Source organism: Camarhynchus parvulus, chromosome 13 (assembly GCF_901933205.1).
Source record: "Camarhynchus parvulus chromosome 13, STF_HiC, whole genome shotgun sequence".
Taxonomy (NCBI): domain Eukaryota; kingdom Metazoa; phylum Chordata; class Aves; order Passeriformes; family Thraupidae; genus Camarhynchus; species Camarhynchus parvulus.
This window is the reverse complement of record NC_044583.1, coordinates 585,160-607,636: the sequence shown is the minus strand read 5'-3', so window position 1 is coordinate 607,636 and position 22,477 is coordinate 585,160. Positions and strand designations below refer to the sequence as shown.

The 22,477-nt window shown below is 49.0% G+C and overlaps 1 protein-coding gene across 3 annotated transcripts in view; it reads right to left on the bottom strand.

Moving 5' to 3' along the window:
• Window positions 1–22,477, bottom strand: part of FGF18 (fibroblast growth factor 18) — an 87,675-nt gene that overhangs the window by 45,242 nt on the left and 19,956 nt on the right. For all 3 annotated transcript variants that reach the window (XM_030957337.1, XM_030957338.1, XM_030957336.1), the window contains one exon: window positions 19,199–19,379. In XM_030957337.1, the coding sequence (XP_030813197.1) occupies window positions 19,199–19,379 (181 nt within the window). The remainder of the gene's footprint in view (window positions 1–19,198; window positions 19,380–22,477) is intronic.

Here is a 22,477-nt window from a genome sequence, read left to right as displayed (position 1 = left end):
AGGCTTCGGGGACAGCTTCCCCCGGGGACTGCGTGCTGCCCACTGCCCACGCCGAGGGGAGAGGTGCAGGATCCCGGCACGGAGCCCCCTTCCCCTGCCGGCACCTCCCTCGGGCCTCCCCTCCGCAGCAGCCGCGGCAGCTTCGGCCTCCGGGCTCTGCTTTCGGGCGCTGCCGCTGCCACAGCCCCGCCTCACGCCCGGGCGGCTCCTGTCCCACGTCCAGCACTCTGAGCTATCCCTCGGCGCTCCCTGGGTTCGGCTGCAGCACTCGGGGCCAAGACACGCAGGAATCTCCATGCTGGTGCCAAGCACACCAGCCCGAGTGCCCAGCTGTGCAGCTGTGCAGGCAGGACACGCGGTGCTGCAGTCAGCCCAGCCTGCACGGCCCGGGGTGGTCAGCACAGAAAGCAGCGCTCTCAGGCTCTTTGGTGTCATTCTCCACTATTAAATATCACTCCCTATTTAAGCCTGACACATCATTCCTAGAAACATGAAATCACATAGTGGTTGGGTTGGAAGACATTTTCAGGCTCAGCCCGTCCCAACCCCCTGGGCAGGGGCACCTTCCACTGGATCAGGTTGCTTTAAGCCCTGTCCAACCTGGGCTGGACCATTACAGAGCTCTTATCTGTAAGATGCCCACCCAAAAAATTTCCCTACCACTTCAGCAGTAGCTAACAAAACACAGCCAGGAGACGATGCTGAGCTTGTGTTCCCCAAGCACCTCAGGGACCATCTCAGGCAGATTCTGCCTCCCCACTCTGTAGAGATGTGTTGTTTATGCCAGAATGGCACTATCAAGGTAAAAAGGAGGTTCTAAAACAAGTCCTCTTCCCCAGACTGCCAGGCTCCTACAGGATGACAAAGCTTCCAAACATAGTCCCTACAAACTCATTCTAGTCACCACATCTTGCGAGAAGCTTAAATGAAAATGTGCTAATTTGAGGTCTTTTATTAGCCTACACTTATGAAAATTGTTTGAGAGTTCAACAGATATAAGACCAGAATCAGACCAGAATAAATACCAAGGTAGATCTAAGAGATTTTTTGTCCAACTTAAATAAAACTTTAGTAAATCCCTGAATCTGTAATTCTGTGAAAAACAAAACAAATAAACACACAGAAACACCCCCCCATGGGAGCTGTAAGTACCATATTACTGGCCCATGCTAGTACTACCCAGAGGCTGGTCATCCCTTAGCCATGTGAGAAATGAATGCAAAATACTGTCACATTCTAACAGGGAGCCATTTGCACCCTTTTGTATACCTAAGAAAACAGGACTAAGCAGTGGGAATCAGACTTGACCTCTTGCAGATGTTTTATACATAATTCACCATAAGAGACACTAAAAATATTTTGGCAGTTGCTTCAACGATGGTGAATAAGTTTATCTAGACAAGATTCAGTAAAAGGGAGGCGGGTAGATTGTGTGCTTTAAAAACGCCTGGGTGGGGACAGCTGTGAACAAATTCTGCCTGAACTTTGCCACCTGCAAACTTGCCATGACTAAGAAATAAGCCTGGAAAGAGAAACGTTCAGAATGTTAGCACAGAAATTCCTCTATCTCACCAGGGTGTCCTGCTGCCTCCAAGCACAGCTCAAGTGGACAGTATTTCTACAGAGGCAGGAAAACTGCCTGACAAGCTGCCAGGCTCTGAGTCTGGAATTACTGAAGGATGAGCCTCAAAAAAGTTCAGAAGATCTGTTATGCTTGAAAAAGCACCTAAAATGAAAAATAAAGGGCCAAACCCTGGTGTCTTTGATCATTCTCATTTGAATAAACTCCTACTGACACAGTCAAGCCCAACAGACAACGACCTCAGAACCTGGCCCTGAGCTCCTCGCTGAAACACATCCAAAGCGCTGGAGTCTCTCGGGTCTGGAAAGAGTGTGAACCTTTCCCGTCCCCACAGAGGGTTAGAATTACTGCAAGAACAAACCCTGAGGAAGGTATTTTGACTCTCTTGTTCCCAGTCTCAGCTGGACCCAATAAAAACACTGATGTACACAAAAATAACAATAAGGAGAGAATGACCAGCCCAGGAACCCATGTGCTCTCGTGTCTCTGCAGAGCTGCTCCGCGTGTGCCCAGGAGCTCAGGACAGAGCACAGGGACCCTGCAGCACTGCCCACCTCCCTCAGGCAGCTGCTGGCAGGCTGCTCATCCCTAGGGATGAAGTAGGAGTGATGTCAGCACCACCATCTCCTCTTTCTGAGGAGTCCCAAACACATAAATCTCTCCCACATGCCAACACCCAGATGGTTTCACCCACTCCAGCAGTCAGCCTGCCCAGGCTCCACTGCTGTGTTTGTGAGTGCTCCAAAAGGGGCTGATTGGGACAAATGTGTCAAGCATCTGCAGTACAGGTTGAATTATCAGATGTGCCCGATACACAAAGATGTTAAGTTCTACCAAGCAGGGTTCTTATTCTGCACCAGTAAAAGCTGAAATTAAGACAATTAATTTTATGGATCAGAGTAGAAGTGTGTCTATGCATTCTCTCAAAGGGACTCATTGTAACATTCACTTCTTTCAGCAAGTGAAAAATATGCTGAAAATAAAGTTGCAGGATGCTCTGGTGTTTTAAGTGGGATTCTTGTGGCTCTGAAACCCGAAGGAGCAAAGGCAGCAGTGCAACCTACCAGAAGAAAATGTTCTGGCACACAGGGAAAATTCCTTTCTGTTTTAAGATTTTAAGCAGGATTTGCTCTTAGACATGGTCACAAACACAGTTTCAAAGATACCTGACTTCTTAATGCTTGTGTTGCTGAAGCTCCCTTTTGCCAGATAAAAGATAACTTATTATTAAATGCAGTACAGAAAATTGCCACTCTTGGGGCAGAGGATATAAGAGAGTGTGACTGTTTTGGAGTAAGGGTTAAAAGACGTGGGCAAGGACTGATCTTCTTACAGCACCTGGGGACACTGGAACCAGCTGCACCCTGAAGAGTGCCTCAGGGGAAGGACGATGGAGAAAAGTCCTCTGCACCACCCCCTTTGGAGAAATTTCTCCCTACAGACACAGCACAATTCTTACAACTGCTCTCAGGGCATGAGCAACAGAAATAGCGCAACGACCACCAAAAATCAGGTATCACATTAACTCTCCCTTTAACACCTCTGGTTTCACATATTTATTTTTGGAAACATTTATCACGGGACTTCTCTTAAACTGTTACCCCTATTCCTCAGCATATGTAAGACTATATACTTCCCTTTTACTGCATTTTAATTGCATGAGAAGTTTTAAAAGTCTTTTTTTTTTCTTTCCTGAAGTCATTTGGGACAAAAGGCATCTGGCACTGGGTATTTAAATAAGACCTGTCAGAACTGTAAAATTAGTTTTACGTTTTAATAAAGGTACTTTAAAAATCTCAAATATAATTCTGCATTCAAACCATAAGTGTTTGGATTAAGAAAAGCAGATCCAATGTTAAATCTTAATATAAAAAATAAGTCAAGTACAGAACTAAGCCAGTCCTCATCTGTGGCATTATAAAGAGCAGCAAAGAGGTAATATCTCCAACAGCTTTTTTGGGGAGGGCATTCTGAGTTTAGAGAAGCAGCACTGACAGCAGAAAATCTCTATTATATTATATTATTTGCTATTTATTTCAGTTTATCTAGAGACCCAGGCTACCTTTAAAGCTCAGACTCAGCCCTCTGTTTCCATCCAAAATTCTCTCAACTCTTTCTTATCCTCCCTGGGATGGCCCATCCTGCCCTCCTCTCCCCACCCTGAAGGGGTGGCCCCAAGGACCTGCATGGCAAAAGATCCGTGGAGGTGGCGGGTGCCACATTGGCAGGGGACATTTCTGCTGTAGATGTGCAGCCCACACCCACCCAAACTGGGATTGACAAAGCTCACTTAGCTTGGAGGGCTCTGTGATCAGCTCTGCAATGGGCACAGAGTTCACTCCAAGGACCTGCAGACATACAGACAGAGGACAAACCCAAACCTCCTTCCAACACTCACTACCCTATGCCAGCGAGCACATCCCTCCTCCCCACCAGGACACCGTCTGACTCCCCTTCTGTTATCTCCCTCCAGCCTTTGGAGTGCACAGAGAATTGCCCACTCCTACACCTACACAGATCTGAATATTTTTAGGCAGCCCTTGGCCACATCTGTTTGCCAAGCCCGAGCACCGGGCTGCCCCCGCCTTTGGCACGGGAGGACAAAGCTACCTTCAAATGCCACCAAGGTGACCAAGTCTCCCCATGTTTGCCACCACCTGAATTCAGCAACCACTGCTGGGACACTCATGGCCAGCACCACCAGAACAGAGGAACCCAAGGACACACCACAGTGGTGGGACAGGAGACAGCTCCTGGCCAACAACACCTTCTCCAAGGGCTTTATAGCCCAGCACAAAGATGCAGCGTGACCTGTGCCAGAAGGGAGCCACTTCTCCATCCAGGACCCCAAAGGAGCAAAGGAACGAGTTAACACGGACTAAGGAGCTTCAGGGCAAGCTCCTGGTGGGGAACTACCTGACCTTTACGATCCCTTCCAAACCATTCTTCCCTTCCTTCACCGTTCTGTGACTGTGGAGTGGCTTTCCAGGTACTCAGCAGGCCTGGCCCTCCTCCGAGGTCACAGTGTGGATGAAGAGAGCAGGCAGGGAAGTGTCACAGGTGCAGACAGGCTCGGGGCAGCCCCCATCCCCCAGCCATGCTGTCACCTCCCTGCCGCCAGCTGCCCAACCTGGCACTTCACCACAGGTCACCTCTGGTGTGAGGAGTTAACGCTCATCCCCCAGCAGGCGCGATGAAAAGGAGACAAAAAAGCAGGATGCTGGTGAATGACAGCAGTGGGTGGCCCAGCCCTGCACACAACAGGCACAGCCAAGTGTGTCTGGCACCAGACAATGCTTGGGCTGGAGGTGTGTGGGGCGGCAGCGCCAGCGCCGTTCTCACGGCGGGGCACCCGGCCATGTCGCCTCACAAATCCACTCCTCTCCTGGCTCCCAGCTCTTCCCCGGGGTTGGATTTGTGTTTTTCTGTGCTGTCCTTCCTGTTGGGACATTTGCAGCTCTGAAAAGAAAGCAGGTCAAACCCCCTCAAATGGTGTATTTAGAGCTTCCCCTTGGGTTCCTGTGGCTTCCTTGCCATTTCCCCGCTGCACTGGGAAGTGCAGCTGGATTTTGGGGTAGCAGCCTGACCCCTGGCTGCTCAGGGCCTGATGTCAAGTGCTGCTAATGCGTTTTGCATTTGTGCTCGGGGGCAGGAAATCTCAACTTCCAGTGCCAAGGGGTTAATTATAATTTATATAGCAAGATCTCAGGCTGCGGGAATTTTTTTCTCCAGCTAATTAAGAGGTGCAATTACCTTTGAGAATCAAAGGGATATTCTGGTACCCAGCTCTGAGAAGCAGATTACAGGCACTTAGGACACAAGGACATCTTTGCTTTTCTACATGTTCTTAGTTTTTGATGTTGATCATTAACAAGAATTTGTCATATTTCTGATCCATCATCACAATGTCCTGCTGACCACACGCTGGAAACCACTGCAACAGGGTAACACAGAGCATTGCTGCTTTCCCTGTGATTACCTATCCTTCCAGCAACATGCTCAGCTGGCCTATCACCTGCAGCTCAGGACTCTGAGCAAAACTTCCTTCTCATTAATTAACAAAGCTTCATGATGACCTTGAGGTGAGAAATACCTAACAGCCCAGTCTGTGCTCAGACCACAAGCTCAGGACTACTTACTCCCAAAGCAAGCAGTGCATTGACGAATGTTGTATTAATTTAATAAAAATGTTTGTGTTTATTTTTAAATATTATTATAAGTAATGATTATAAATTGATACATTATAATAAGTATTGTATTAATCTAGTAATAAATATGACTAAACTGTCCCATGGCAGCCGCTCTGCATTGCCCTGTCCTTCCCAGTGGTCCAATGCAAACAGGAGGACACCATTTGCAAATCCACCCCCTCCCACAAGCTCTTCCCATCAGCTCCTTGCCTTCGTGTTTGTGCAGAGGCTTAACAGTTCCAGCTCTCTCTTCTCACCACTCCCGGAGGTGACTACTGAGCCATTTGCAAGGGGCTAATGTAATTGAATATTCAGATGTGGGGAGTGGGGCTTTTGGCTGAAGACAGCAGTGAAAGGTTCTGGGGAACTCTGAAAGTCCTGCTCTGGGGTCTCAGCAGAGTTACACATGCAACACAGGCTGCAGCCTCAGCCTGGCGCAGAGTGCACAAATAAATCCTCAGCCATTCATTGTTTTTAGGGATGCACTGGGCCATTGCTCTCAGTGCAGTGGAGTGCTTAAGTTAGAAACTGGTGCCATGCAGTTGTCAGCAGCCCACACACGCTGCAGGGCTCACACACCCGCAGCAGCAGCAGCCTCCACCCTGACCCAGAGCACAGCCAGAAGCAGAGGTGAGGCTGGCAGTGGCAGGAAGACCAACCCTTCCTCTGAAGAGGGGATTCCAAGAAGAAGCTCTGTCTGTGTGGGTTAGAAATGAAGCTTGTGCTGGCAAAGGCGACAGGGGAGCTCAACAGCTGGTACCCAACATCAGCAACTCTCTGCCATGACTTGATTATGCTGTGGCAGCTTTATCAGGCTGCCCTTTGATGTGCTGACAGCAGCAAACTGCCTGTGTTGAACTTGTGGCCACGCAGGCTGAAGCACACACCCCAAGCCCACACCACGTGAGGCGTTTTGTTAAATGAGGAGGCGATAACACAGATAACACAGCTGACGTCTGGGCATGGAGAGATGCCTACTGGCACTGCTCACCTCAGGGAGCTCCAAGAAGCTCCTTTAGACCTGACAACAGACTTATCCCACAGGTATTGCCATCCGTGGAAGCCATCCTTTGGTAGGTGGCTGCCAAAGAAAGGGCACATCAGTTGTCATAAGCCATTTTACAAGAATATCTACAAAACTACACAGACCTGTACCAAGCACAGCATTTCCAGTAGAACCAAGTCCCCAGACAGAATAATCTATTTCTCTTCAGGAGACTAAGCAAAAATCAGGAAGGCTTGCCTCTGCAAAGGTTGAGAATAATCAGGGTAGAGGAGCGAATGGCAGTTTTTAGAACATTTATTGCTTTACACAGGAAAGTATTTTACTCCTTGTTGGTGCAGGCAAGAGGTTGGGAAAGGACCTGGCTCAACCCTGGAAAAAGCAAGAGAGGGATTACAAAACTATGCTTGTAGTCTCAGCTTAACCCATGAACCTGCACAGCATTCAATGAAAAAGGTTGTAAATGCTTCATCAGCAACATGACCAAGCTACATAGGAAAGCAAAAGAGAGGAAGGGCAGATCCAGAGGGAAATAAATTTACTCCAGCATTACCTTTCCCTACAGCTTGCTATTTATTGAAGAAACAGCAAAAGCTTCAGCGTGCTTCAGGATACAAACGCTGACACGGAAATTCAGAGCCCTGAACCACCTCCAACAGGGAAAATATACTGACCGCAGTCTCTTTGGAGGTCAAACAAAATCAATAGCCTTTCTCTCCAGTCTGTCTCTAAACTAAGCTTCTTTCAAAGACATCCAGAGAAAATGGATCATCTTTTGTTGTTGTGTGTGGTTTTGGGTTGGGCTTTTTTTGTTTTGCTTTTTTTTAAGTGGTCAAACATTCATAGAAGCATAAGAACTCCTTCCTCCCTAAGAATACTGAAAGGATTGTATAGAAGTCAACACTGCCCATCAGTTTTACTACACAATAGATGAGTTATCCACTTCTTGGGGAGGAAACCAAGCTGGAAGCTGCTTAGTGCTCAGCAAGAGAGGAAAAAATAAATCAATGCATTTGCTTGATTGGAGTACATTTAAAGCTGGTTGTCAATTAGTTCAACACAGTTTGCTGTTAGAGAGCACAACAGTTTAGCCCCAGGAGCTGAAGTTTGCTGCATTTCCTCAGATTCCTCCTGCTGAGAGACAGATATTGGATGCAGCCAGGTCAGGCACAGAGGAGGAGAAGGGGTGAGGCTGAAGTCACAGCCACAGAGTGGGAGCCTAACATCAGATACAGCCAACGGTGACGGCTTCCTTCTGTTCCGAGCACACAGCACACCAGGCTTGTGTCCAGAGAGGAGCAGAGATGAGAACTGGTTCTCACCCTGGTACACAGCACGCCTCTCCCCTCCCCAGCACACATCTTCTGGGATAAACTACAGCTTACACACCCTTGTGCAGATGGTATCATCCGTCCCACACAAGGGGGTCACCCCAAGCTGAGCAAAAGGGCAGAAGGACCAAAGCGGGAGGATGAAAAACTTTGCCTATCTCCAATTTTTAAAGTAATTCTTAAAAATCCAAGACAAAAATCCCAAATGGGGACAAACCACAAAAGTCACTTCCCAAGGGTCCCACTGAATGCATCCAAAGGAAAATCAGAGAAAGGGATCACCAATGGCTTTACCTGCCAGTTCTGTTCTGACAATCAGTGTTGAAAGACACTCATTCAGGCTGAGAAGGCTCTTGAGAGGTGATCCAGCTCAACCCTCTGCTTCGAGTAGGACCACCAGGGCTGGGGACCATCACTTCTCAGCTGTGCTCCAGCTACCCTGCAACAGGTCACTCTCTGAGCAAGTGACATCCTGATCTAAGCACACCTGAGGGTGGCATTACTGTGTCACAGGCATGGCTGGAGAGGGACAGACACATCTGCAGCTGACAGGGGTCCCAGCACCAGCAGGGCTGAGCACTAGCCCAGCAGAGTGAGCTGCCCCCGGCCATAACCGTGAGACCCTGGTGCCCTCGCAGGCACAGGGAGTCCCGTTTGCCAGCAGGCACCCATCCCACACTGCCGGGCTGTGCCGGCAGAGCCTCCACGGGCTGCGCTCAAGCCACGCTGTGTCTGCAGCCGCCCTTCCAGGCGCAGCACACCTGACTCACGGCCGGCCTGCACTCACACCACGGCAACGAGCGTTTGTTCCCTCGGCCGATGTAAGGGGCGCCTCATTTCCGAGCGAACACATTTAGCATCCTGTCATTAGGATCTTAGTCCCGTGCCCACACGGGTCTAACGGCGCTGGAAAATCCTGGGGAAGCTCAGAACAGGCTCCAGCAATGGTGACCATCAAACGTCCACCCCAGCTCCAGTAGCAGCAGGAACAGCCAAGGCTAGGAGCTAGAAACAAAAGCTCTGCTTCTTTGTAATGCTTTTTTATCTCCCCTCCTCCAGCCCCCCCAGGTGGGACAATTTACCCGGTGACTATAAAGCTCTTACATGCGCTTGTTAGCACCCCCAAATTAGTAGGTGTAAAGTCAATATCCTTTTGCCTATTTACTCCTAATGAGTCACCAGTCAGAAACTTCGCTTGAAAAAAACGGTTACAAATGCAGATGCCGAAGCAAATGAAATAAAGGCAAGAATCACAAACGTTGCACAAAGGCAAGGGGCTGGGCACACCACACAGCACCAGGCCATTGTCACCGGCTCAAACCTAACAGCTTTGATTTGCCTCCCACCGGCTAAAATGGTTTGAAATGCAAGGTCTGAACAAAGGTGCAAGACACAGGAGGAATGGGAGGCACTGCTGGGCACTTAATCTCCTTTCAGTCTCACACAGGAGCTCCAGGAATGGCTCTGTTGAAGTCGGTGGAGTTTCAAGAGTGTAGGAAAAAGGATAATCAAGCCTTGGCTGTAACAGAGATCCAGCCCTGTGATCCCTCCATGCAACCAGCAGAAACATTATTAGGGATTTGTGCTGAAGTTACCTTTAGGCAAGTTCCTTTGGCACTGGAACCTGGGCCTACATCACTGATGCCAAGAGGACAAGACCAGCTTTTGGGAGCTGCAGTGTTCGCCCTCTAACTAACCAAGTATGTGATTTGAAATCAGGAGCCTGAAGCATCCCCCAGTCTGCTTCAGCACTCACCCCTGCAAACTGTGAGCCTTGCAGCTGTCCCTGGCCAAGCACTGGGGACACCTGGACAATATTTTTTAGATTTATCTGGTGCTTACATGCCATCCTATTCCTAGCCCTTCCCTGCTGCTTCTCTACTCTAGGGTCCTCACAGCCTCCAGAGGCTGGGCGTGACATCCCTCTCACAAAGTACCTCAGAGCTCCCCTCTCACATTCCAACAGCCATTTCCTCTCCTGCTTATCCTTCCAAAAAGCACTTGAGTACCTCAGATATAAACCAAAGCACATCAGCTCGAAGCCAGACTCCCAAGCATGTCACCCACCATGGGGGTCAAACACCAAAGGCTCACATCGCCATCGAGCTGCTCAGGAGCAATGTCTGCTCCTTCTCTGCCCCACCAGCCCAGCTGTGAGACGAGGCCAGAGCAGCTGAGCAGCGCAGGAGAACAAGGACTCCTCTCCACAGTAATACCTGGGGCCAGACCCCTCCAGCCAGCACAGCTGCTGTCACTGCTGGAGAACACCCAAAACTCATCACAGCTGAAAGAGGCAGGGCCACAGTGGATGGTGGGGTTTTGTTCATATTGCTCTGGGAAGAAAGGCACCTTTTTTGGCAGCTGCAAATGCAGAAGAGGAGAAGGCCTCCAGGCACACGTTTCAGCTCACAGAGACAAGGGCAAAAATATCTGAGCACTACCCAGTCGCGCTCCAAGCTCCACCACTCCAGGCAGCATCAGCAAAGGACAGACACATCCCCAAGGCAGCTACAGCACAACTCAGGGACACAAAGCTCAGGATATATTGAGAAGGTGTCAGCCCCTATGTTCACCATGAAAGCACAAACTGTCTGTTATGGGCATTCAAAAATACTGAAAGCTCTTCAGGGACCAAAGTGGGCACTATTTATTGCTGACACAGCTCATTAAAAGGGATGCTCGCTGAGTGCAGCTCCCTTGAACCCCAATAGCCCCACACTTCCTCACTGGAAGAAAAGTAGTTGTTTCTTATTTTTTTACTGGGACTTGTCCCTGCCTCTACATCCAGCTCACCTTCCACTTCTTGCGAGCACTGCGACCGCAGACGCTCCACACGTGTTCTCCTCTGCACCCGACTGGCAAGCAGTCTGGAAAATGCCAGTATTGGAACGGCCTGGATTCAGCGGTTTCTGAATGCTGATCGGACACTATTTCATTCAAGCCACAGATAGTCATTTTTTGGGGGTATTTTCAGCTCCCTTTCTGGACTCTTCCAGCTTTCCAAGCACCATGCATCAGCAGTTTCTCCTCTTCATAGCTTCGTTATTTTTCACCTTTCTGCCAAACACCGGTGCAGTTCTGCAGGGCCTGGGCTCTTCCCTGTTCCTGCAGACAGCCAGGCAGTGCTACTGGCCTTGTTAATGTTTGCTGTGCTCCACCTTGCAGCTGCGGAAATTCCTGACTATCTGTTTTTTCAAAGAGCTGAGGTGAAATCCGAGTGACTGAAGTGCCTTATTTTTTACAAATTTAACACCTTTCTTGAGGAAACCCCAACCTGAAAACAGGAACAGTCTCACAGCATCTCAAAGCACCAAATAATTACTTCTACCCAGGCTACCAGTGTGGTCTCCATTAGCACCGTCTTCCTCAGCATCTCTCCATCTGCAAAGCTTTCATCCTGCCGGCACACTGTGGGCTCAGGGGGTTCTGAGCTGAGGAGGGACACATGAGAACACTGAGATGATGAAATTCATGCTACTTCATTATATATGAGGAACAAAGTTCCTCCTGTGTCCAGTGTCTGGAGGGTCCAGCCCCAGCGTCCCACCACCCCAGATCACCCTTCCTGGAGTAGGAGATGCTCCAGGTGAGTGTGTGGCCAATGCCAACACCACCGTGAGTCTCCAGGAATCTGACTTTAGGAATCTCAAACAACAGGCGAGTGAGGTTCCATGATAACTTCAAGGAGAAGCGTAATCTTCACATCAAGTTTTGTATTCCCCATCCTGTCTTTAGTTAGGCAGTTTTAAACAGGGTTATTGACATTTCTCATGCTTTCCAAATGTTTCTTGTGAAGGAAAAAAATTCTTTGGCCACTTGACATCATGTATGGGAATGTACACAAAGCAAAATGTACGAGAGCATTTGTTGACAATGTTTTCCTTCCTTCTTCTTCAAAGTAAAAGCAATTAAAAACCCTTTTGGAAATGCAGACTAGCCTATTTGTAGGGTACTTTTACTTGTGCCCCAAGAACCGACTTGAATTAATCAATGACTGGCCAAATGCTTAGACATGGGAACACCTCAGAGAGCACAAAACAAGGTTTGGTAACAGGCACCAACACAGAACAACTGCAGTAAACCCAAAGGAGTTCTCAGCATTTGTGCACAGAATCACTCCTGGCCTAGAAATGTACTAAAAATTATGCAAACTTCTTCCAGAACTTCATCACAGAATGATTTGGGTTGGAAAGACCCTGAAGATCACCTCCCAGTGTCCCCCCAGCAGTCCCCAGTACAGATTTCAGACAGAAATAATCACTATACTGACAAGCACAGAGCATTTCTGGAACCATGGAGGAGAAAGGAAAGCCCTAAGTTTGTTTCTGTGTTATTTCATCAGAGCCAGGGAAGAACATTTAACAAAGCAGATGCTTGACCTTCATGGGAAAGCACCATAAACACAGCAAGGCAGGAGCAGATAACATCATATTGACCTGTCTTCAGGGGCTGGCATTCACATTTTCATAAAGTGTCTAAGAAGATAAATCACTATACTAATAATATTTGTATTGATTATCTAAACTGAAGCAGCAATCGACTCCATTGTCTCACTTCCTCTGAAATTGCTCACAGATGGGATCCTATTTCCTATTCTGCATTTCTAATGGGAACACTTAAATCACAGTGCGGAATTATACACACACACACACAAACTGTTAACAAAAACCCTTTTATGACTCACATGAAAATAAAGATTTTTCACTTTGTAGCTCACTTTCCACTCCATACAAGAATTAAAAATGACAAATTATCAGCAGATCCCTAAATTACCTCTCCTCGTTATTTCTGAGTCTCTAATATTTGCTGACAGATAGGCCTATGCTTTCCAAACCCTGACCAGTGCTTGTGGAGACTTGTGAAGTATAGACACACAGTTAAAAGGAGATTCTTTGTTTCCCCATGAAAGTCAAGGTTCTTTAAGCTATCTCAAGATCCAGGAGTAGGGAAATCTAAAATCAGTGTGGTGTCAGAGGGAAAATAAACGTAAGGCTTTGCTGTTATGCAGGTACAAAACAAGGACTGGTGCAGAGAGACTGGGCTTCAGGTGTGATGCTGGTTGCAGCAGGAGCTCAGGAGAGCAGCTATCAAAATCAAAAGTAAAGGAAATTGGCAACAAATTAATTGTTCAAAATAGGTTTGTCAGGAATCAAAAAGGCTAGGATTTTTCTCAAACTTCTCATCCTGCCTAAGCAAGGCTTTTCCCCACCTTGGCACGAGCACAGAATATGGCAGAATAAAACCAGAAAATGTCTTCAATATACAGATGGTTTGTATAAGATGCTAACAGTGTGTTTCAAATAGAACTTTTCAGAGCCACCAGGAAGGTGAAGGCAACCAAGAGCCCTCGCTGCCCAGAGCAGGCTGGAAACCCCAGCCCCAGCTCCATCCCCAGCCCCAGCCCCAGCTCAGGTTTCTGCCTCACACAGAAGCTCCTCCTGGCTCAGCAAAACCCGGAGCTGCCTGAAGCTTCAGCTCATCCCCTCATCTGCTTTCAAGGAACAGCTTCACCACTGCCCCACTGCAGATGAAAAGGGGAGACGTTTTAAGGAACAAAATATAATACAGCTCTCAGGGATCGCTGGGCAAGCAGGGAAAAGCCCAGAGCCACAGCACAGCAGCTGGAGGGCAAAGGCTGCTCGGCTCAGGCCTGTCCCCAGGACCCATCTGACTGTACAGCTGCCATGGTGAATGATCATCCCCTACGCTGAGGTCAGCTCTGCCCCCGGGCTAAGTAAGTGAAAATAAATGGTTTAGAGGATAAAAGGTCTTTTAAAAAATTTATTTGCCTTGTTGTGATGTCAAAACTGTAATGGGAAGAGACTGGAGGCAGCGATACGTCGGTTAAATGGGAAACAGCCATTCTGATGGGTCAGCACAATAAATTAAAAGGCAGATCCCAGCTCATGCGGGATTTGGGGCTGAGCTGCACTGACAGACAAAACCTTGCGTGCACCTGTTCCTGGCAAGAAAAGCAGCCTGGAAATACACGTGGAAAAACTGCGGAAATACAGCGATATTTCACAAATGCAAATTGATGTTCGGACTACATCTCTTATCTTTCTTGCACAGAAATTCCGAGCCTTCCAGCCACAATGAGTTTAGCTTTTTACTCCTGCTCTTTCCAGGAGGTGGATCAAAATTGATTCAAACTATTCCAGGACAGGAAAGGGTTAATCAGATTTCCCAAGGCAGCTTGCTGTTAAGGTGCCAGAAATACTGAGGGAAAGAATGACTTGCTAAAGATGGGACAATGGCACTGGTATTTTGCATTTGTTTCCAGGCTTTCAGATAGAACAAATGGGAGTCATTAGTGAAATGAGTTTAGGGAGTTCTAAATTAGCTGTCAGGCTGCCAAGCCCGAAGAAGTGCTATGTCAGCCATTAATTCTGGAGAGCACCAGATTACCCAAACCTAGGAAGGAATCCTGCAAAATTTAGAGTCAATTAAAGGAGGCTATTTTGCTATAATATTTTCCACACATATTACACCTCCTCATGGAACAGAGCCCACTTCTACCACAAATGAAATCTCTGGCAGGATGGAGTGTGGCTGATGTCTAGACAGCAGTAATGTGCTCTCCGTGGGCAGGTCCGCTGGCATCTCAGGGCAGCTCCAGCTCGAGCAGGAGGTGGAGGCTGCGGGGCTCAGCAGCCTGGCTGGAGCGGCCCCAGGAAGTGACACCCGTTTGCCTCAGCGCCTTGCTGTCTCTGAACCACCCAAAGCAGCACATCTGTGTGGGGCGTGATGTCTGTGCCCAGAACGCCCTTCCCTTCCCCTTCCCCTTCCCCTTCCCTTCCCCCTCCCCTTCCCCCCTGACCCCACTGACAAACCCAAAGACCCCAAACCCGTCCCTCGGGAGTTCTGAGCCGAGCCCGCGGAGCCGGGGCAGCCTCCGGGGGCTGGCACCGCCTCAGTGCCCAGCGCTGATGTCCCACCTGTGCCCTGCCCCTGCACAGGGTGTCCCCAGATAAAGCCTCCACGCTGTAGACGAGAGAGCTTATCGGTGGGAAGGTTTATAAAACGCAGGGTTTGTAACCTCCTGAGGGACCTGAGAGTGTTTTTGAAGCTGTGATGGAATGGATGCGCGGAGCACACACCACCTGGAAGGCGCCGATCAGGGATGCACCTCTGTGCCGAGCCCAGCCCCCGGGACACCCCCACACTCCGCAAAGTAAAGTTCCCTCCACCGAGGGGAGCTAAGGGCTCTCACACCTCTGCACTGATGGCTATCACTGCTCCGTGCCCCGCAGGACAGCAGGACTGGGAACAAATTAAACCAAAAACCTCTGAAATACAAATGAGGCAAAAAATGCCTTCACCCAACCAAGAGAGCTCTGCCTGCCCAACTGCGCCGGATATACAGATCGTGAACAAACAGGATAGAATGTCTTCTGCCTTTTGTGAAATGAAAATAAATGAAAGGATCTAAGGTTTCAGGTCACTGATCCCTCTCTTCCCTATCTGTACCATTTATCGGAGGTAGATTATAAAGGTTCCAGGTCCTTTTTTTTTGTCGGCAATTTAATGGTTGTTTTTTCTCCTTCATCCTTTCATTTTCTGAATGAAAGGACCACTTAGGAACATGTAAAGCAATAATAAACTTATAATAGAAATATTGTTTTTCTGGGCCAGTGCAAATTCTTTCTGAATAGGTTCAAGGGATTAAAGTAAAAATGCAATTTGTATATACATCAGTCCTTTAATTAGTTTATAGTCTGTTAAGAGATAATATTTTGCTCACACAGATCACCTATTATCTAAAGATCTCAGAGCACTTTAGGAACATCAATTAAGCCTTTAAAAAAAACAACCTTGGGAGATAGGTTAGTGTATTTAGATTAATTAGTGTTGCTGTGAGCAGCAGGCATTATTATTAGATTTAATTTAGTCCAATAATTGACTTATCTGTTAATGGATTCTAATTCATCTGAGAAGGGATCAAATCCATCTGATTAAATGGATTACATCGACTCAATTAACTCTATTAACTGACTTAATTTGACATTTAATAATCTGACACACAGGACCAGATCTTGGCCCCAAAGAATGCATAAACCAAAAATTACACCCTGGAATTGTTATGGCAGCACAATTATGCATTGCAGAGCATGCATTTTGCCTTGCACATGGCATTTACACACCTGGATAAAACAATCAACTGGGATTCCTCTGGCTGGATCCCCCAGCCCTGCAGCAGCATTCCTCCCTGACCAGGGCTGGCTGCTCATTTTGCTGTACTTGTGGTGGCTGCTTGGAAAGCAGAAGCTCCCTGCCTGAGATCTGCCACCTCCCCTCTGTTCTGGGCATTCTCTGCAACCAAGAGGTGAGAAGTTTTACAGAAGTCAATAAGCCTTGCAATAAAAGTAACCTCCCTTCAAAGGCAGGACAACCCTCCCATTTGGAAGCTGGATATGTGGAAAAAAAAAAAGGAAAAAAGAAACATTTGGACACTGTTGTGAATATAAGGGAAGACGGGAAAGAGGTGTTAAAACATTATTTATTCCGCTATCCTTAAAACGAGCTGGTGCTGAAGGGCTGGTGATGAGCGCCAGGGACCTCCTGACAGAGCTTCCCACATGAACCCTGGGCCGGCGTGGCCCTTGCCCGATGTCACCTTCTCCTAACTGGACCAGGCTGTCAGAGAATGCACGGCTGGAGCCAGCTCACGGGCACCTTTGCCCACATCTCTTGTCTTTTCTCAGACATTTCTCAGACGTGTTTCTCCTCCTAAAGCCTTCCCCAAGCTGCAATCCTTAGGCCACCAGCCCACATCGCCCTCGCCGTGCGCTCCCCCAGCAGGGCCGGGGCAGGAGCCGGTGCCATCTGCGAGGGTGGCACAGCCCGGCTCTGTCATGGACTGGGAAAGGGCAGGGGGACACTCAGCCATCTGCTGCGTGGGAGGAGAGGTGTCCTCCTCCAGATGCAGACCTGACTGGCAAGACGGAGATGTGGATCAAAAGTTTACAACTGTTGAGATCCCCAGACCCGGTTTAAGCCTCTCTCTGGTCTTGATCAAAGGTTACTCCATAATAATGCCTCAGGGGGCGGGGTTCCTGGCACATAATGAGCCCTGTGTCATTGCTTTTGTGTCCAGGTTGGGCTGTAACACAGATGGTTCTCACTCCAGTAACTCCGACATCTCTCCCCCCTCCATTATCCCAGACAGGAGCTTTGCGTGGTTCCATCCCGGCCCACCGTGTCCCACCTCACTGTCTCCCCGATTATCATGCTCCGAGTGCTCCGTGCCAAGCAGCACCAAGAGCAGATTTCCATAACCTTTCACAGCACTGGGGGCGAGAAGGCTCCGCAGCCCCGGCGCGTTTGCTGAGAGGTTCTGGGGACAGAGCCGGACGGGGTCTGGGGGGGCAGGCAGGGATGGGGAGCAGCGTTTGGAGACAGGCGGGGATGGGGAGCGGGGTTAGGAGGCAGGCAGGGATGGGGAGCGGGGTTAGGAGGCAGGCAGGGATGCAGGAGCGGGGTTAGGAGGCAGGCAGGGATGCAGGAGCGGGGTTAGGAGGCAGGCAGGGATGCAGGAGCGGGGTTAGGAGGCAGGCAGGGATGCAGGAGCGGGGTTAGGAGGCAGGCAGGGATGCAGGAGCGGGGTTAGGAGGCAGGCAGGGATGCAAGAGCTCCCGGCCGGGAATCTCGGGCTCTGTCATGGCAGCAGCGCCCTCGGCCACGAGCGCGCTCCCGCACGCGGGGTTTGTTGTTCAGACACGATTGCATATGTATGAAGGGGACAAGATGGGCTTTGACACATAAATTAGCACTTGTCAGCTGCTCCCGGGAACACTTCCCTGCTGCACCCACTGTAAATGCCGCCTTCTTTCACCGAGAGGAAAACTCCATCACGGCACCTGACAGCCACCGCGGGCAGCAGCCGCGCCCGGGCGGCGGCGGCAGCGCCCAGCGCCTCGTTTACACATCAGAGCTCAGGAGGATGAATGCCATAAAATGACACAATAATTAGCAGCCAAGTGGCACTTTTCACTCCTGTAATATCTGGGAAAAAAATTTGGGAATGACAAAAGGCAAGGTTGATGAGACGGGAGGGCAGGGCGTTCTCTGAGAGAGGGGCTGACCCCACACAAGTGCCTTGGGGGGTCACTCGCTACCTGCCCGGCGCTCTCTGGCTGTCGCTTCCCGCGGCACAGCTCACGCTGCTCCTGCACCTGCAGTGGCAGCAGCTGCCCTCAGTGCTCAGCGTGTGCCTCATCCCTCCTGAAGCTTCCCGAGGGAACAACCGCTCCCCGATTTTGACCTGCCCTCCTCGTAGCTGAGCTCCACCTCACCAGTGCTGCACCAGGCAATCCCATACGAATGGCTGAGCCAGCAAACTCTCACACACACCTCTGCAGCAGCACAGGAACACACAGGGCTGCACATCCCAAACACAGACAGGACCAGTGTTCTCAACAGCCCTAAACTCCTCCCAACAGCCAACTAGAGTAAAAGCATCTCAGCAGAAACCATCTCAAAATGAACCAGAATTACAGCATTTTTCATAGCCCAGACTCTAGCAGCGTTTCCAGCGTGTTGCTTGTGTGCAAATCACAACAAGAATAGTTGAATGCGCTGTCAGCACAGGGTAAGTGCTGTTTTTCCTGCAAGATCCACACACTCAAGAGATTCAGCTTGAGCTCTGGGGTACTCTCAAAGCTCTCAAAGTCTACTTTCAGTTTAAACCAAATATCCCACCACCCGAACAGAAGAAAGTGCTTTGTTCAAACACTGGATTCACCCAAACACAAGCCCAAGAGTTCATGGGGAAAGGACTTCCCCAACCACCAATTTAGGTATCATTTATGAATCACAGTAAACACTGTGAGCTCATGGCCTGGGGAGAAAGACATTCTTTTCTTCAACCATATACTAATAAATTGGGGCATGGCAGTATTGTGAGAACTGCCTGCAGCTGGGAGGCAGCACCAGCAAAACAAATCTCATGTTCTTAACCTGGAAATGTTATTTTTCCTTTTATTTTGGTTTTTATTGCTCTTATTACTTTTCTCCCAAGAGGTTCTTAGCACAACACCCTGGATTAAAGCCTTTGACCTGAAGTCTGGGGGATCCCAGTAAATATTCTTACCATATTTATCTCCATCTTCTCCTTTGGCACTGATCCTCCTGCCGAGCACTTGGATGTGCTTCCCACTTGTCCTGCTGTAGAGCTGATAGAGCCGGAGCTGCTTCCTGCTCACATCGTCCCTCGCCCGCGTCTGGTTCTCCACGTGTATCCGAAAATCCACATTCTCCTCAGCAGCAAACATCTGAGACGGGTGGGGAGTGGGGAGAGAGAGCAGAACAGAGCATGAACACAGCAAGGCTCTGGGGCAGAGGGACTGCAGACTGGCCTGCCAAGGGCACTGGCACTGGGGGGCTCAGATTTGGCTGCCTTTCACTTGGCAGCAGCGTCAGCAGCCACCCAGAGCTGATTCTCCACAGTAAACCAAACCTGGGCCATTGCAATCAAACTGGGAGTTTTTGAATAAAAACTTCTGCTCATCCCTGCTTTGATTAAATCCTAGTCAGCCATGCTGACCATAAATTAGGCTCCCCACTGCATATGCACAGCCTCTACCAGGTTACACAGGCCCAAACTGGAGAGTGGAGACAGCCAAACCCTTCTCAGAGATTTGGTGCATCACCTTCAGCAGATGCACTGATTCTCTGAGTTAACTGCAGGAAAACATCAAGGGGAAAAACTCTTTGTGTTGCCCTTAGCAGTCTGGACCTGAACTTCACACTGGCATAAAATCCACTACAATAGAAGTGACACTTGTACACTGCAGCTTAATTGTTTGACCAACTCTGCTCTGCAGTGAAGCCACCTCATGATCACCAGCCATGGATGTGTTTCTGTCCACCTCAAAAGGGCTACAGGAGGAGTGGTGAGAGTCAAACCAGCTTTTCCACCAGTGGCTGTGATCAGCAGGGGTCTGACAACCTCAGCCACCTCATCTGTTTGTTCTGGCCAAGGGAATAAATTAACCTTCGTTCACTACAGCTTAAATTATTACCATAAACTTTTCATTTTGTTTCCTATTTTAAGTATCCCCAAGAAATATCAAAACAGGAGTCCCACTCTTCCTTCCAAAGAGTCATCCTGACTTGCCCAAGGTCAGAGGACCCAACACCACCACTGTTCTCAAGATGCCTCCCCAAAGGGGAGACTGGGCAGTATGCACCCAAACAGCTCTTCACACCCAAACAACAGGAAGGCCCAAAATTGCTCCACAAACTGTCCATCTATGATCTGTGGAGCATTTGCACCACAACATCCACACCGTCCACTCCAAACTCACAGATGGGCAACATTTTGGTGGCAGACTTTACAGGAAAACAAATGACATGAAACATGGCCTGCAAGCAAAAGTGTTCTGTTGTATCAGTGCAGGGAGGGAACTGGAATGAAAATGGAAAAGGTCAATAAATCCTTGTTCAGATCCACTCCAGACTAAAACACTTAAAGAAAGTGCCACAACACACCAAAGAGCCCCACTTCAGCCTCCTGCACATCATCTCATACCAGCAAATGCAGTGAAGCCTGAAAGTCAAAACCTCAATAGAACTTTGCAGCATTTCCAGTTATCCCGGGGACACCCAGGCCTGCAGCAGGAAGAAAAGCAGTGCTGCTGAGCACCCGACCTTCACAAAGCACCCTGAGCCAAAGCCCAAGCTCAGCACAGCAGCAGCAATGAGGTTCCCAGTGATGCTGTGGGATTGCCTTCGGTGCTCTTAGTAAAATCTGGGATTCTGGTATTGATGTTTTGAGGAGAAAGTGATTTATCTCTGATTTGGCTGTCAGAAGCCCATAGGCAGCTGAAGGCACAGGCAGAGGCTGGGCAAGGGAGGCTCAGGGCAATGCTGGGACATTCACAGCGATGTCAGAGGTGACAGGCAGGGCTCACAATATTTCCCACTCTCAGAAAACAGGGTGGCCAGGAGCTGTGACCCAGAACTGGGGAGTGGGAGGAGGAGCAGCCCCTAGCCACAGGGCATGGCAGGGTGCCACATCAGGATGCTGACAGAGCTCTGGCCAGCAGAGAGCAGGGGCTCTGCTTGCCCTGCCCTCCCCAGGCACCACAGCTACACCTGAGCAAAGCACACAGGACTTCACTTTTGACAGAAATCATATTAATTTATTTTTCTCCTTGCTATGTCTTTTCTTCCTTTCTTTTCAAATCCCATTGCTGCAAAGGATGCTAAACTACCAAACCCAGAAAGGTTCCAGTCATGCTGACAGTCTGCCTTGTGCCCACAAAGCAAGGCTATTTGCAGCTAAAATTCTGGCTCCATTATTTTAAGATTTAAAACAGATTTTAAATCAAGATGACGTCGTTACATTGCTTTCACCACATGTTAATGAATTTCACATTTTTCTAGGAAAAAACCAAAACAGGTGGGATTTGAAGTGGGGGGAAGGGCAGGTTGCTTTGCTTTTTTGGAAACTCCCAACAGAAAATGCAATCTGTTTTCCAAAACATGTTTTAATTATCTTCTAATTGTCTCTGGAGCACTCAGAGTGCAGAGGCCCCAGCCCGTAGCTGCAGCGCCTCGGTGGGCCCAGGAGCACCCATGGAGCATCCTGCACAGTGCTCAGCTCCAACAGGTCACCAACACACCTTTGTCACCACTGTCCTGCCTAAGATCAGCTAATTAAGCGCCCCTTCCCTTTGCAAGAAGGGCACGAGCAGCACAGGGGGTGACATCTCCGCTTCCCCTGTCCAAGGAGCTGGCTGGCCCCACCCTTCGCCAAGAGCTGAAGTAGCTGATGCAGGAATCAGCAGGTGATGCTGACCCTGAAATACAGCCAGCCTAGCCTGTATCACTCCACCACTTCCCTAGAAGTGCCCAGTTCTGACCCAGGGCAGAAATCCTGGAACAGGCTGCAGGTTTCCCTTGCAGCTGAGCTGTCTCCTGGCCAGAAGCCGTGGTAAGAGCAGCAGTGAAACCACCCGGATTTAGCCACCTGCTTAAAGATAAGCTCACACTTAACCACCCTGTGGAAACAGGATGCTCTGCTGGAGGGTGGCCAAAGGGAATTACCCATGCCAGCCTGGGCTGCATCTGGCCTGCAGCAGAGAATATCAATACCCCAAAAAAAATTTCACGCAGTGTTGATTTTATGAGATAAAACTTGTTTGATCATTGCTAAAATCCACTCTCACAGGACCCCTTCCCTACAGGGTACACTCCCTCAAGCAGCAAACCTCTCTGAGATAAGGAAGTCTATATATATATATACCAAAAGAGAGACTCTTCTATAAATCTCATAAAAATTAGTAACATATGTCTCCTTTGGCAACTGATTGCCAACACTCAGTCAGGGAGGTCACCTGAAACCAAGTACACTCACCCTCAAATA